At 48.4% G+C, this 16,561-nt stretch overlaps 1 protein-coding gene across 1 annotated transcript in view; it reads left to right on the plus strand.

Moving 5' to 3' along the window:
- The window catches only part of Sec71 (ADP ribosylation factor guanine nucleotide exchange factor Sec71), a 67,124-nt gene that overhangs the window by 33,521 nt on the left and 17,042 nt on the right, over nt 1-16,561 (plus strand). Inside the window, exons 16-23 of the mRNA XM_089552689.1 lie at nt 596-893; nt 3,446-3,612; nt 4,398-4,751; nt 5,248-5,409; nt 8,250-8,470; nt 9,493-9,646; nt 14,746-14,881; nt 15,644-15,782. Coding sequence (XP_089408815.1) covers nt 596-893; nt 3,446-3,612; nt 4,398-4,751; nt 5,248-5,409; nt 8,250-8,470; nt 9,493-9,646; nt 14,746-14,881; nt 15,644-15,782 — 1,631 coding nt within the window. The remainder of the gene's footprint in view (nt 1-595; nt 894-3,445; nt 3,613-4,397; nt 4,752-5,247; nt 5,410-8,249; nt 8,471-9,492; nt 9,647-14,745; nt 14,882-15,643; nt 15,783-16,561) is intronic.

Here is a 16,561-nt window from a genome sequence, read left to right on the forward strand (position 1 = left end):
CCCACTCCGCCCACTTCCGATCTTTTAAACATAGCTCACTGCATTGTCCTTAACTTAAGCTTGACCCTCTTTGTTAGCCTCCAGAGATAGACAGAGACCAGAGATAGTTTCAGCCAAGTTAAGCACCTCTTTGTGTTGTTGTGTTGTTTGTGTTGTTTGACCCTGGCCGCGGCAGCCGAATTTCGATGGAGGTGAATTTCTTGAGGCCCGTGTACTGCTCGATGCCAGTGCACGTTAAAGAACCCCATGTGGTCGAAATTTCTGGAGCCCTTCACTACGGTGTCCCTCATAGCCCGAGTTGCTTCGGTGCATTAAACCCCAATAAACCAATAAACCAAACCTTTGTGTTGTTACTTTTCTAAAGGTGCAGAATCTTGCACATTTAGTATGACGTTGCCATGCGCGAGTAGGGAGCTTGTTTATTTTGAGAGCAAAGAGCATGACTGTATTGTAAGCAAACGCGGTTCGTTCTTGAAACTGTATAGATCAAGCAAGCTTGCGGTTTTGTGGGGATGCCAGGTTGGGTGCGCTTGTTCTCCGTACCTCTGTTATCTGGATGTGTTGTAATGATGGTCCTTTCCCTCTGCGTGTGCAGCTGGAGCGCAACGCCTACGTGCAGGCCCTGGCGCGCTTCACCCTGCTGACGGCCAACTCGCCCATTGTCGAGATGAAGAGCAAGAACATCGACACCATCAAGACGCTCATCACGGTGGCCCACCTGGACGGCAACTACCTGGGCAAGTCGTGGCTGGACATCCTGCGCTGCATCTCCCAGCTGGAGCTGGCCCAGCTCATCGGCACGGGGGTCAAGCCCCGCTACCTGGGCGGGGGATCCGCAACGGCCCAGGCCGCCCACGGGGCCCTCCAGGACAGCGTGCTCGACCCCATGGAGCGTGAGTGTCTCTCCCTGTCTCTCTCTTACGTTGGGCGCAAAATATTGAAAAAGACGAAAACAGAGGCCATTTGGTTTGGTTTGGTTTGGTTTGGTTTATGGAGTTTAACGTCCTAAAGCGACTAAGGCTATGAGGGACACCGTAATGGAGGGCTCCAGAAATTTGGACCACCTCGGGTTCTTTAACATGCACTGACATCGCAGAGTACACGGGCCTCTAGAATTTCGCCTCCAAAGAAATTCGACCGCCACGGCCGGGATCGAACCCACATCTTTCGGGTCAGCAGCCGAGCACCATAACCACTGAGCCACCGCGGCGGCAGAGGCCATTTGGTGGTCAGTGACACAGCAAAGAAAAGATGCGGCTAGTGAAGTCGTACTGGATGCCTCAAGTGCTGTCCTTTTCTGCGGTGATTCATCCAGACTATGAACTGCCATATGTACTGGATTCTAACGTATACCTTCTTTCCGAAAAAATAATGCCTGAAAACGACATGCACGTTGGAATCGTTTACAATGAAACTATGCTAGCGGCATGCTCGGCATCACAAAACGGTGGCTAGGTTTTTCTTGCACATCGATATTATCGATTAGCCCACCTAACCTAGTGCAGTCATGGATACTGATAGGCCTCGCAAGCATCCAAAGTGCCCTGTTAGCAAAGTGCGAGCCTGGACGTGAGCCAATATGGAAACGTCGGTTGTGAAGACTCGCCAAGTTCACTATGATGCAGGGTTGAAAAGAAAGGCAGCCTTATGTGCAGGGGCTTTCTAAGGACACACTGGTGCATCCGGGCAGCCCTGCTTGCCGAGCGTGCAACCGCTGCCAATGCTCCCATCTAGGGCGCGCAGCGTCTTGGCTCTCTGCCAAGTCTGCAGAGTGCACCATGGCTGCTGGAGCTCCCATCAAAATGCGTCATGATGTTTTCGAGTGCACCATCTTGGCGGAAGGAACCAGCTAAGAAAAGCAGATGCTTTAAAACAAGGTGATCTTATGTGCGGAGGCAAATGGCAGTCCGGTAGCTTCACATGTATGCGTTTGGTGCTGCTGAAACTTATGTCCGTGATTGGCGGGTGCAGCTGGCCAGGCAGCAACGCCTAATGCGGACAGAGTTCAAAGGTGCACTTGATTACGAATTTTTTGAAAAGGGGTAGATTCTTGGTTTGTAGGCAAACAGCTGTCTGCCAGAAAGGTGATTGAGGGGGTGGTGTGGTTTGCTGCATTCTGTCATTGAACAGTTGTTATAAAGGTTGGTTGTTCCAAGTGAGAGGATCCATTTCTTTATCTAAGCATGAAAATCTGGTGTATAATTACCTTCTTTTTATTTTTGTACCTTGAAAATACGGCTGCTCAGTACAGTTTGGGACGTGCTGAATTGAGTAAATACAATGTTATTAAGCCTGGATATTCATTTTTGCTTGTTGGTGCTTGTTTAATAGTTCTGGCATGGTAATCGCGCGAGAACACTCAAGGACAAGTGAAAAGGTTCTCACAGGACACAGCACAAGACATCAAATGGAGTTTATTGGGCACAGAAGTGCAGTACATGAGTCATTGCTGCAGGTGCACGAAGGAAAAACTGCACTAACTTTTTGATAGCGCCGAATGCAGTGGTGGCTGTGCAGGCAGAGTGACAGGGCGATATTGAGGTGTTCTGTTTTAAAGAGAGGAGACAGTTGCATGAGCGCACTTTGTCTGCTCTGTCTGTAGCTCTCATGAACAAGGAAGTATTGTGTCTTAGCAAAAGCATATGCGTCAAGGGTTTGTGATTGCTTGCTGCTCTGAGTTAAAAAAGTTAAAAAAAACTTCTGGCATGCGCTTTTGGGCCGTTCGAGTGCACTGTTCTCTGTTCAGTCAGCCTCAGTATATGTCTACCTCTTTGTTCTGTCAGATGACCCGAAAGACGCGGGTTCGATCCCGGCCGCGGCGGCTGAATTTCTTGAAGGCGAAATTCTAGAGGCCCGTGTGCTGTGCGATGTCAGTGCATGTTGAAGAACCCCAGGTGGTCGAAATTTCCGGAGCCCTTCACTACGGCGTCTCTCATAGCCTCAGTTGCTTTGGGACGTTAAACCCCAATAAACCAAACCAAACCTTTGTTCTGTCAGAATCTTTTTCTTTGTCTGTCATGTTTTAGTGCTAGTAGTAATCATGTTAGAGCAATTGGAAATGATAGCAGAGAATCGAGGTTAGAAGCGTGCCACCACTGTGGCTCAGTGGCTGTGATGCTCGGCTGCTTACCTGAAAGACGCAAATTCAATCCCGGCCGCGGCAGTTGCATTTTGATGGAGGCAAAATGTTACAGGCCCGAATACCGCGTGATGTCAGTGCACGTTACAGAACCCCAGGTGGTCGAAACTTCCGGAGCCCTTCACTACGGCGTCCCTCATAGCCTGAGTCACTTTGGGATGTTAAACCCCCATAAACTCAGGGGGGCTGCAGGCCTCGAACTCTTTTACTAAATGAAGTTTTACCACCGCTATCTAACCAAACCAAACCAAATTGAGGTTATAAGCTTCGCATGTATAACGGGCTCATTTCTTGTGGGTGCCCCAGTGACGCGTCCCGGACTGCCCATGGACCAAAAGCAGATGGCGATGCTCCAGGAATCCATGGGGGAGACCAGCTCCCAGAGCGTTGTCGTGGCTGTGGACCGCATCTTCACGGGCTCCACTCGGCTGGACGGCAACGCCATCGTGGACTTCGTTCGGGCCCTCTGCCAGGTAAGAGATACTGGGAGCATTTTCCAAAGCTCCCACACCATGACTGAGCCAATTTCTCCTGCCCTAGCCTCAATCTCTCTTTTGTTTTCTTTTTTCATTGCCATAACGAAAAAAAAGAATGGAAGAAAAAGAAATGGAATAACTCAGTCAGGTCTATACTCTGTTTCATATATAGCAGGCAAAATTGTGGAGGTTGCGGAAGTAGTTCATCCGCAAAACCTAATTACTCCGCCACATATTATTCACTCTTCTTGAAGCCTTGGTGGGGGGACAAAAACTAGGAGCAGTATGAAACTTAAGTGGTAGCACTTATAATCGCAGTCTAAGTTTTGAGGTGCTCATTGTTCGGGCCCTCTGGCTGTAATTTTTCGCCGAGTGTGAACTACTCTTTAGGTGCGGATGTTGCAAGAGTGATTCACCGTACCAGCCGCGTGTCATACCGCCGCATGTAGTTCTTGCTTTTCAAAGTGTTTGTGAATCACACGACGATAATGTAGCGAGAGGCAGTACGAAGTCCAGAAGACTGCCATTCACGGCACTAAAGATTTATCACAACGAAATACACCTGTGTTCACTTTGGTTATAAGGCGAACTACTTTTTCGGCGCGGACTTAGCCTGCACGAACAAGTGCACTAGCATTGGCAGCGCTGAATGCTATATATGAATCGGAGAATAGGATGTTCAGAGAGAACCTGTATGTTAGACCTGAGATAGAGGTCTTACTTCAGTGCCATGTTTTTTTTTTCTTTGCCCCACACCAAAATAAAACCAAAAAAAACCATAGGTCTCCCTGGAAGAGCTGGCCAACCCATCGCACCCACGCATGTTCAGCCTGCAGAAGATTGTGGAGATCTCGTACTACAACATGGGCCGCATCCGACTGCAGTGGTCGCGCATCTGGGAGGTGCTGGGCGAGCACTTCAACCGCGTCGGCTGCTCGCCCTCCGAGGATGTGGCCTTCTTTGCGCTGGACTCGCTGCGCCAGCTCTCGATGAAGTTCATCGAGAAGGGCGAGTTCCCCAACTTCCGCTTCCAGAAGGATTTTCTGCGGCCCTTCGAGCACATCGTCAAGCGCAACCGGTCACCCACCATCCGCGACATGGTCGTGCGCTGCGTCGCCCAGATGGTCAACTCGCAGGCAAGTGGGCTTTGCCGCTCTCCCTTTGCGTCACGTCTGCAGTGTGTGTGTGTTGGCCGTTCCTTTCTAAGGTGTGGTACACCCAAAATTAACAAGTTTTTTGAATAGGGGAAATTCAAAATTCCACAAGTGCGCTTTCCCACATAACTATGTTGCCAAAAACAAGATGGCCAACTTCGCTATAAAGAAACTATGTGGGCTACAGGACAGGCGCTAAAGGTGTGGATAGAATGTAAGAAACGTATTTTGGAAGACTCAAACGAAAAACTAGTCTTTCTTGCTTTGTTTCAGCCATGGTCAGCCATCTTGTTTTGGGCAACATTGTTATGCGAGAAAGCGCGCTTGCGGAATTTTGGATATCCCCTATTTCAGAACCCGTAAAGATTGGTTGGTTGCTGCACTTTGCTTTCATTTTCAGGTTTTTGTTTTGTTGCCTCTGGCAAAACGAGGCGGTTTAGTCCCTGCACTGAAGGTCAACTGTTGTCTCTTCTTGCAGGCGGCGAACATCAAGTCTGGCTGGAAGAACATTTTCAGCGTGTTCCACATCGCGGCGTCAGATCGGGATGAAGGCATCGTGGAGCTTGCCTTCCAGACAACGGGCCGTATTGTCACACAGACATATGGCCAGCACTTTCTGGCCCTCGTCGACTCCTTTCAGGTTTGTTTGGATCTTAGCAGGTTTATGACTGGTGCAAAGTGCGCGCTGAAAGGAAAGGGTTTGCTGCGCCATTTTTGTGAAAGTTGTCTGAAGTGAAAGGAAGTTTGGTGCTTTTGTCGACCAGCTCAGTAGAAGCAATGTGTCATGAAAGCTCCTATACTGTACTGGTACATTGGATAACAAGCCCCATCATATGACAATCACTGATGTCATGGTGGGGCCACTGCGCTTCTTAGCTGTCATCTCCCTGAGGAATGACGAATTGGTTGTTAGGTTCCGGATCAGACTCGAGTTGCCACAGTTGGTATGATGTTTCAACCATGCGACCTTGAGTGCCTAGCACTTCATTCAGCTTTGACAATTGGCATATGGCTGGTGACAAGAAATTAATCACTACTTTAGCGAGTACTTATTACGCTGAGTTTCTTCAAAAAGAGGGACGCATTGGAGTTTATAGAGTGACTGTTGCAAAATTCAATGTACCGGCAAAAAAAAAAAAGGCAATGTACAAACTTCATTGTGAAGTGAATGCACTTGGAAGATGCCAGTCCCTCTGAATTTTAGGCCTGAGGATTTTAAACTTGCCTCCTGGCACGAGGTGTAACCATATATTAATGGTTTTATGTGCTGGCCATTACCTAATTTAGCCATTGGGCCTGAGCACCTGTCATACTTCAGGAATAGGGAGGAAAGGGGTCATTAGTACTACAGGGAATGCATTGTGTCTACTTACATTGGCGATCTTCATTATGATGTACATGGGTGCACGGCTTTCCTATGCACCATGTCATCTATTGTAAGCCGTGTCATCTGCTAAATGTGCGGTGCAGGTAAAAGTCTTTTGAATCTCGTATGCAGCAAAACCTCATTGATAGGTTCCCGGTTCATACACTCAAAATTGTGGGGAATAAAAATGTCCCATACTGTTGCACTATTTTTCTTCCGCTCAATACTTTCCTGGATAACACAATTTCCTGACTACAGTGAAAGCTCGTTAATTCAAAACTCGATAATTCGAATTTTCGGATAATTCGAACAACACTACTTGGTCCGGCCAAGCTCCATAGAGATCTGTGTATAAAAAAGCCGGTTAATTCGAAAGCGAGTCGGTTCCGTTACGGATAATTCGAACTACGCGCCACCGCGTCTGGGCGGCTTGGCACACAGCATGTGGCCAAAAAAAAAGCACCTCCTCCGCATAGTTAGAGGCTGGGTACGTCCTAAACGGGGACAGAAGATGGAACTAGATAAAACCTTGGAAGAGTGGGTAAAGCTTAAATGGCGCCATCACTGGCGCGGTGGCCTGCAGCACCGGAGGGAAGGGGCGGCGACCGCGCTGGCGGCTGCCTACCCTCTTTTCCGCGCAACCTCCGCAACTCGCAACTAAATGCTCGTTAATTCGAGCCCTGTTAATTCAAAAATACGGATAAGCACTGTCAGCGCGGTCCCAGCCGACGCCCATGAAGGCTATGACTTCGGACGGGCGCTACAAATTACGTGCGAAAAATTTTTTTTTTTCTTTGCGAGTGTCGTCCATGCTTCCACCCATCGGTCGGTCGCCAATGGAAGCACGCGCTCAGCCGCTAAGAAGACGCCGGCACAAGCGCTGGCACTCTGCCAAAGTTCGCTTCCCCCTTGATGGAGCTAACGTCAAAAGTGATGTTATCGCTGCGCAGCATCTTGGCGCGCCGCCAAGAAATGCGTCGGAGAAGGGAGGGGGGGGGGGGGGGGGGGGCATGACGGTCTGAAAACGAGGCTTGCACAACCGAACAAGCGCTAGCACTCTGCCAAAGTTCGCTTCCCCCTTTGCTGGAGCTAACGTCAAAAGTGATGTTATCGCTGCGCAGCATCTTGGCGCGCTGCCAAGAAATGCCTTGTGGGTGCCAAACGGAGGGAAGCGTTAACGACTGACGCTTTTTTTTTTTTTTTCAGATTCTTAGGCAAAAATCGGGGGTGGGTGGGTTCATTATGTGAGTGGGTTCGTTACGCGAGTAAATACCCTACATACACCATAATGCAAATGGTTCTTGTCGGTTTTTTCGCTGCCATTCGATAATTCGAACATCGGATAATTCGAATGATTTTCCCGGTCCCGTGAAGTTCGAATTAACGAGCTTTTACTGTACTGCGTTTAAAATTGAGACATATTCTGGTTGTATATTATGTTTAGTGACCAAGCGCATATCTGGAAATGTGCGAGTGGGCCAGATCTGGGAGCACGCTTCATAGGTCTGGAATGCAGCAGCAGTCACCCGCCATGGTGGCTTCTTTGCAGTGCCTTGATGCAAAGGGGCAAAGCATAATAAGTGCATTACCTTGAGCGCGTCGTTCTCATGGGGAGATCTGAGAATTGCAGCCATGTGCTTACATACGAGCAGGCAGAGTCTGCAGAATGCAACATGAACAGCTGCATTCTGCTGCTGTTCATGTTGCGCAGTACTGTCGAAAAATGCGCTCGTTTGTTGATGGTAATAGTGACTGGCTCTGTACCTTGAAATTCTGAACTGCTGAACATAATTTGCACTGTCAGATATCCCTGCAGCAGAGAATGCTATGTGAGCGTTGTGTTTTGAAAGCATGCTTGTATTGTCAGATGCTTTTTCGGGAAAAATTTGTTCTATACAGGAGGTAAAAGGAAGGTTGCTCAATTCAGATGCATGCTCAGCTAAAACCTAAAGCTCTTGCATAATGCCAGGCTCTAGTTTTTGTTTTCCTTGCACAATCTATCCTTACAGTGGCTTGTATGTTGTGGCGAATACTAGAAACACAAAGTCACAATAATAATAGTGCTCTTGTCAGGCTTTGCTGTGTGCACACCTTCGTCTCCTAATGTCGTGCAGGATGCGGTGAAGTGCCTGTCTGAGTTTGCGTGCAATGCGTGCTTCCCCGACACGTCGATGGAGTCCATCCGGCTGATCCGGCACTGTGCCAAGTATGTGGCGGAGCAGCCGCGCACCTTCCGTGACCACAACATGGAGGACCAGACAGTGCCGGAGGAGGATCGGGTCTGGGTGCGTGGCTGGTTCCCCATCCTTTTCGAGCTGTCCTGCATCGTCAACAGGTGAGCCACACATCCACCGCGTTGAAGTGTCGAACGTTAATCATTTGTCTAAGATGTTATTTGTAGTTGTGTCATTTTGACCTCTGCTACCTGTCCGCTGCCTTTGTCAGGGGCTTTGATACCCTGCAGATGCAAGGACCGAGATCCAGCCAGCTGTCATTACATTCATTACAGCTCTTACAGTCATTACAGCTGGCCCTAGTTATTGTGAACAGCAAAACTTATCGTCAAGATGTGTATTTTTTAACCTTTAAGTTTATCATCTTTTGTGATCTGACCCTTTTTTTCCTATCTATCACCAGTCTGGGTACAGCAGTGCTGTTAAGACTGCTTGAATTAGCTCATCAGTGCATCAGGCAGCATGAATGGAATGGCATGAAATAGAAATCCTACACTATACAGGCCTGCAGAAAATTTTTCGGCAAACAGGACGTCATGAAATCTTTTTGTTAAGCAGTCAGAAATCAGTTCTCATTTCCTGCGCGTTAATGAGGGCTGTATCTTACCAGTATTCGCCTATGGGGCAGAAACGTGGAGGCTAACAAAGATGGTTCAGATTAAGTTAAGGACAATGCAGCGAGTTATGAAAAATGATAGGTGTAACATTGGAAGCGGGCGGAGTGGGTGAGGGAAAAAAACACGGGTTAATGACATCCTAGTCAAAATCAAGAGGAAGAAATGGGTTTGGGCAGGGCATGCAATGCAAAGGCAAGATAACCGTTCGTCCTCAAGGGTAATGGAGTGGATTCCAAGAGAAGGCAAATGTAGCAGGGGGCGGCAGAAGGTTAGGTGGGCGGATGAGATTAAGAAGTCTGTGGGGATAGGGTGGCCGCAACTGGCAAAGGACATGGTTAATTGGAGAGACATGGGAGAGGCCTTTGCCCTGCCGTGGGCGTAGTGAGGCTGATGATGATGAATTAGTGCGGCCAGAACAAGAACTCCTCTGGCCTTACTCGTTTTAAATGTCGCTCGACACCACAGATGCCGTGTGCTGATGTGCTGCCGTGTGGCACTGTGCGCAGGTGTAAGCTGGACATCAGGACGCGGGCCCTGACAGTCATGTTTGAGGTGGTCAAGACGTACGGCTCCTCGTTCCGGCCCCACTGGTGGCAGGACCTGTTCCAGATCATCTTCCGCATCTTCGACAACATGAAGCTGCCCGAGAGGCACAACGAGGTGTGTGTTGGCTTGTTTGGCTCTTTGCAGTACGGGCTCCTCAGGAGGGACGTGGAGCACGTCTGTGTGATGGGGTGGTAAAGCTTTTTACCCACTGGCACTGGGAGGTGCTTTCCACTTAAAGGTGCACTGAAGAGGAATCTGAACTTGTCTTTTTGCCGCGGAAACTCAATCTACACGTTCCTAGCATTCTTAGAAACTGCGACTTATTGCCCTGTATGGCCGATTTTCCTAATTAAATCGAATTAACGTCCGGCTCCCGCCTTTTTTTTTAATTCTCCCTCGTACGATGGGCGGAGTCGACCAACGCATGAAGTTCCTTTCAGCCAGCTCCGTGGAGGCTTTGCTTTCGCTTTATTTTGTTTTTTAGGTTTCCATGAATAAATAGTTTCATTCGCAGGTAATATAGCCGCAAAATAAGCCCGCAGAAATAAAAATACGCGCGGACTATTTGCTACTACGGACTACTACGTATTACTCCGCCGATGGCAGAGCGGCAAGCCGCCACGGAGCTGGCTGAAAGGCACTCCACGCGTTTGTCGACTCCGCCCACCATACGAGGGAGAATTAAAAAAAAAGGGCGGGAGCCGGACGTTAATTCGATTTAATTTGGGAAATCGGCCACACAGGGCAATAAGTCGCAGTTTCTAAGAATGCTCGGAATGTGTAGATCGAGTTCCCGCGGCAAAAAGACAAGTTCAGATTCCTCTTCAGTGCACCTTTAATGTTAAAGTGAACTTGATTCTTCTCATCTGGTTGACTTTTTTGGGATCTCCTCCTTAGGCACTTCACTAGAGCACACAAAACCCCTAGAGGTGCTTGGTCATCCTTCAGCACAGCATTGTTCAAACTATTTATCAGGAGTGGGAAGCAAGCATTTATTTATTTATTTATTTATTTATTTATTATTTTTTTATTTCAAATCTAGAAAGCTGTGTGAACACTTTCAAGCATTTTCAAGTAGCGTAATGTAAAAGTAGAGACAAAAGACAAGAAAACTTGTTAAAGGAGCCCAGAAACGCTATATTAGTTGACTATTTTGCCTGTTCATCGCATGCAGTAAGTTACAATTGTGTTATTAGCGTCGGTAATACTGCGTATATTCTGTTTTTTAATATTTTAATGTCCTCCCAAAAACAACTTCATGGCTCTGATGGTGTCCCCACACAGTGGCGGGTTTCAGCAGCGGATATGGCATCACCTGGTGTGAGCTTGATGATTGAAATTGTGAATAAATAGAGAAACATTTTGTCACCTGTCTGCGTTTTATATTAGATCAACAAAAACAACTTGCTTGTCTTAGATAAAAGCCCTGCAAAGCAAGTAAAATAAAAATACACCAGCAGGGGCTCTGGCATATGGAAACGACGCTGCCAGTCTCAGCAAGAACGAGTTACAGAGAGCAGGCAACCATGGAGTGCGAACTTCCGCGACGTGCTCTGGCAGGCTGTTTTGATTGGTTGCGCCAGGTGCCGTCATCGGGAGAGCGAAATAGGAGTGGGAAGCCCCGCCAAAATCGAGTTGAGGGCAGCGTTTTGTTTGCTTGTATTTAGAAATTTCTTCATTGAATAACTCCCGTTCCTGTGCATCGATTCCTGTAATTCTTTTTAAGTCAGCATCTGTGTGACATAAAGAATCCACCTGAAGTACTATAGCCGGTATCCCCCTAAGCAGTGTTTCGCAGCCCCTTGTCCTCTGTCTCTATTTTCACACTAATTTCACTGCATTATGCAATATCTACTAGCCTGACAGCACACCCTTCTGAACTGTATTTTTAAGTAGGGGGGAGTGATATTCGCAGCTTCGAATAATTTTCAAATAAAATTTGATATTCATTTCACACCGCAGTTTCACAATTCGAACCTCCCGAACGTTTGGAAATTACAAAATCTTGCTGTTCATCCGAAGCCCAAGGTGAAATATCGCGACATTCCCAAACGGCAGTATTTTGCGTTTGTCACGCATGAGTTTACTTGCTTTTTCCTCATAGAATCAAACTGCCAGCACGCAGCAATAGCCCGTGTGCGATAATGCTAGGCCTTGTAGAAAGTCGGTGCGCTGACGGCCATCGGGAGCTGCCGCGGTGTACTCGCATGTCGGAAAATGAAGTACTGCACTGCATGGGCACGCCAGTGCATCTACAGCCTATAGCCTGCAGCTGGCTGTGAACATGACTGGCAGCGTACGGTAATATCCATGTGCGCAAGGAAGCTGCTTGGCTTGTGGAAGATAGCAAAATGGGCTAAGCTGCAGCCCGTGTGCTGCGCTTCTGTGGTTGTATCACGGCAACTGTTTAGGTGGTTCTTAATTTTTGTCGGTTTAAATCTAGAAACTGTGTGTCTTAGGCCATGGAGTACAAGAAAGAAAACGCATGACAGAAACGCTTGGCTCAAAGCCAGCCTATACAGCTGCACCGCCTACAATGCAGCGCACGCACTGGGGCACATAACGGTGTCAAGGGATGATTTATTGCGCGCACTCAGTCCCTCGCGCCCGAGTCCCCACTTGTCCACAGTTCGCGCACCGAACACAACGCGCACCGAAAAACAACGCGCACCGAGCTCACACTCGGGCCCACTTCGACCGCGCCACTCCATCACAACTGTGCACTCCCCGCGCACATGCCACCACCCGGCGTCACCCACCCCTCGCCCCATGTTGCCAGCCATACGCAGGATCGCATCCCCTACTCCCATGTTGCCAGCCGTCCCCGTGTCCCCTGATGGTGCCACCCGCACTGGCCCTTACATCGGCATGGTTTCGTTTTCGCACCTTCATGGTTTGGGACAGCGTGTGAGTGGTTGGGACCCATCACAGGGCTTGCGGTCTGGTGAAATTGATACACGAGGACTTAGTTGGCTACATGTTGTCATCGGTGCTGCGTTTCAGGCGGCATTCAACAACGTGTGCTTTATCTTCAGGTGTTGAAAGGGAGCGCGAAACAGGTTGTCTCACTCATTGTGCAGCTCATGCTGCTGCTGTTCTTTCCATTTCAAAAGCAGCCTTGTGTTTTGCCAACAATGGCTTGCTTCACCCTTAATTGGCCACTGACATCACTCCTCCTGTAGCAAGGTGTCTAGCCACCTTACAGTGCTTCGTGGCTGCATTCAGTAAGCTCCCTAGTCATGTGAGCATTAGGCGAAATTGTGATATTAGACTTTTTTTCGCTGACAGAAAAGGTTATTCAAAGAACTCTAAGCAAAGGTATTAGTCTACAAAATAAAGTTTATTGCTATTACTACTCAGTGATTCCCCCTTCCTTATTAAATGCCTGGTGGGCCTTACAGGCATAACAAATTACGCTGATGATGGGCGAAAACAAAATTTGTTTGCTATACCTCTGTTTCTTTTCATAGCCGTGTTTTATGGAAGGTCATTGCTCTTTGTTTAGAATTGCCTGATTTGATAATCAGAGTTGTTTAATTCGATTTGCGACCAATTTCTATTATTCAAATTCATGTCTCATCCCAAAATTTTATATTTGCACTCCTACATGTGTAGGCATATACCGTAAAAACCCGCGTATAATACGAACCCGAATATAATACGAGGCTAAGTTTTAGAGACGCGAAATGGGAAAAAAAAAGGTTCACCCGTGTATAATACAAGTAACACAAGCTCATAGAAGACATTTAAGGCGCGGTTATACTCCGACGTAGCGCACGGCACGGCGACGTCACGTCGGCGAAACGCGACCCTCTATACTCCAGCGGCGCCCGATCGCCAGCGTGTTCGGCGGCTTCCGGCGCGGTCTGACGGCGCCCGGCGCGGAATGCAGCCGGCTGCATTTCGTGCGGGCCGTGCCGAGAGCGCGCCGAAGCCGCCCGCCCAGAATTGCACCGCGCGCGCCTCCCACGCCACTCCTCCCCTCTACCCCCTTCGCCACTCGCCTCCTCTCCCAGCCGGTTTTCGAACGAAGAACGTTCTGCGCATGCGCTGCCTCGCGTCGGAGCGGCTGGACTGTAGAGCTTCTGAACTGCGCCTGGCGTACCGTCGCCGATCTGACGTATCCGACCACAACCGGCTCTCGCCCGCGCGCCGAGAACGTCGGAGCACGTGCGTTGTCAACAGGCGCACGGCACACCGCGACCCCCCTGCGCACCCAACAGATCAACAAAGAAACGATGTCGTGACGTCGTTTGTCGAAAGTAATGAAGCCAAGCCGTAGCCACGCGCCAATAGCAAAGCCAAGCCGTAGCCACGCCGCAAAAACGAAACCAAAACTTCAAGCAACTTCGAAAATTTTTGTTCAGATCCGCAAATAGTACGAGGCGGAAATTTAGGACGCTAATTATGGGGAAAAAAACCTCATATTATACGCGGGTTTTTACGGTATATTTTTGTTGCAGTCGTTCTAAGCGGTTTTATCAGTCAAAGGTCACACCATTCTTTACGCTAAGAAGGAACAGATCCGAGAGCACATCCAATAATCAGCCCTGAGTTATAGCTTGCTTTCTGCCCTCAAAGCAGGGCAAGTCATATTGTTACTCAGCACCACCAGTTATTACTCCTAAATAATCTGGTTACAACATTAGGGATAGCACATCTCTTTTGATGCAAATGCCTTTCACTTTGAAAGCACCACCATGCCTTCGCACTACCCGCATAAAGTGTTCAAGGGGAAAGACTCAAACTGTGCAGAATATCACTCGTAGACTACCACAGCGTGCACGATAGCATCCTGCACATGCGCGCACTGGACTCGCTATTCTATTAAGTATCATTATCATCAGCCTGACTGCACCCACTGCAGGGCAAAGGCCTCTCCCATGTCTCTCCAATCAGCCCTGTCCTTTGCCAGTTGCAGCCACCCTATCCCCGCAAACTTCTTAATCTCATCCGCCCACCTAACATTTCGCCGCCCCCTGCTACGCTTGCCTTCCCTTGGAATCTACTCTGTTACTCTTAAGAATCAGCGGTTATCTTGCATTCGCATTACGTATGCCCTGCCCTAAGCCCATTTCTTCCCCTTGATTTCGACTGGGATGTCATTAACCCGCGTTTGTTCCCTCATCCACTCTGCCCGTAGTGTGCAGTCTCGCAAAGCCCGCTCTGCTAAAGCCCTTTGTTGTGTGTGTCCATCCCCTCCCTATGCACAGAAGGCGGAGTGGATGACGACCACCTGCAACCACGCCCTGTACGCCATCGTGGACGTGTTCACCCAGTACTACGACGTCCTGGGCAACCTGCTGCTGGACGACCTCTTTGTGCAGCTGCACTGGTGTGTGCAGCAAGGTGAGGGAAGGCTTTTATAACTGCGCAGCTGTACGTAGAGAGGAGCAAGGCTGGGACAACAGCTGGTTTGGGCTCAGGCATAGGGTTTTTTTTTTTTTTCTTTGTGCTCAATGCAGCGCTCCACATTTCTGGAAAAAGGGACGAGGCCATGGGCTTGCGGCTTTGCTTGTTCGGTTGTAGTGTTGTTTTATGTGTGCTGGCATTGCTTGCAGCAACAGCCCTGGGAATTTTTCGTGTCATAATCTGCATGACCTTTCTTGGTGGCTTAGAGGGACTGGAAAATAAAAAAGGGGATAGAGCTGAATAGGGGCCAACTGCCTAAGCGTGCTAGTGTGCATCCCTTGAACTGGTTAGATAAGAGGCGGCATAGTTAAAAGTCAGCATCGTCACTCTGTGGCTTTCTCTTGGCACCCCCAGCACATACTAGCTCGTCAGTTTATGGGGGCGTGGGGGGGGGGGGGGGGGGGGGGGACTTGTCTTAGACCTATTTACCTTATTTGTTGTCCAATGCTAATGGAATGTTTCTTTGTGGATTTCAAATCTGCATTTGCTTTTTCTGTAAATTAGTGAGTTCCTAAGGGAACCAGTAAGTGAAAAAAAAAAATGAGGGAAAAAGATGGCATAGTAACATCAACATTGCACTCGCAGGAAGCTTAATTTTATAGGAGTACTTATTGGTGCTTCTCAGGAAATTATAAGCTACGATAAAAAAGGGGGGGAGGGTGCCTTTCACTAAGCTGCAACTCTGTCTCTTGTGCATAGACAACAAGCAGCTGGCACGGTCGGGCACCAACTGCCTGGAGAACCTGGTGATTTCGAACGGCACCAAGTTCAGCACCGAGACGTGGGACAAGACGTGCCAGTGCATGCTGGACATCTTTCGGACCACCCTGCCAGCAACGTGAGTAGTTGCCAGTCTCAACTTCCAAGCTCTGCTGTTTTCTGAGGCTGTTCAGAAATCACCGCTACAGGGAAAAGTAAACTAAGCAAAGAGAAAATCAAACTAAACCCGCCGCAGTGGCTCAGTGGTTACGGTGCTCAACTGCTGACCAGAAAGACGCGGGTTCGATCCCGGCCGCGGCAGTCACATTTCAACGGAGGCGAAATTCTAGAGGCCCGTGTACTGTGCGATGTCAGTGCACGTTGAAGAACCCCAGGTGGTCGAAATTTCCGGAGCCCTCCACTATGGTGTCCGTCATAGCCTGAGTCGCTTTGGGACGTTAAGGGGGGACCCTGGTCTTGAAAAAAAAATTTTTATTAATGAAGTCGCAGTTATAAAATTTTCAGATCACATGTATTTTTGTGCGCTGATTTTAGATATGTCATTTAATTTTGTGTAAAACTGTTCCTTGAGCACTTGTGCAATTTTTATGCAAGTATTTTGGGAAAAGTTTTGCAGAAAATTTGCTGCAGGAAACTCGCTGAAATGCATGCCAGTGGGTTCTCTTGACACCAAGGAATGCAATAAGGGTAAAATTATCATCCTGACTAGTATAGAACTTTAGTTATAGAATTTTGAAGTTGTCGCTTCAGAAATGAGAAGAAAAGTGTGTATTCCTGTTTCTGAAGTGGCAGCTTCAGTACCCTATAACTCAAGTTGTATGATAGCCACAAAGACAATTTTACCCTTATTGCATTCCTTGGTGTCAAGAGAACCCACTGGCATGTATTTCAGCAAGT

This window comes from Amblyomma mixtum, chromosome 7 (assembly GCF_055824585.1).
Source record: "Amblyomma mixtum isolate Tamu chromosome 7, ASM5582458v1, whole genome shotgun sequence".
Lineage (NCBI taxonomy): Eukaryota > Metazoa > Arthropoda > Arachnida > Ixodida > Ixodidae > Amblyomma > Amblyomma mixtum.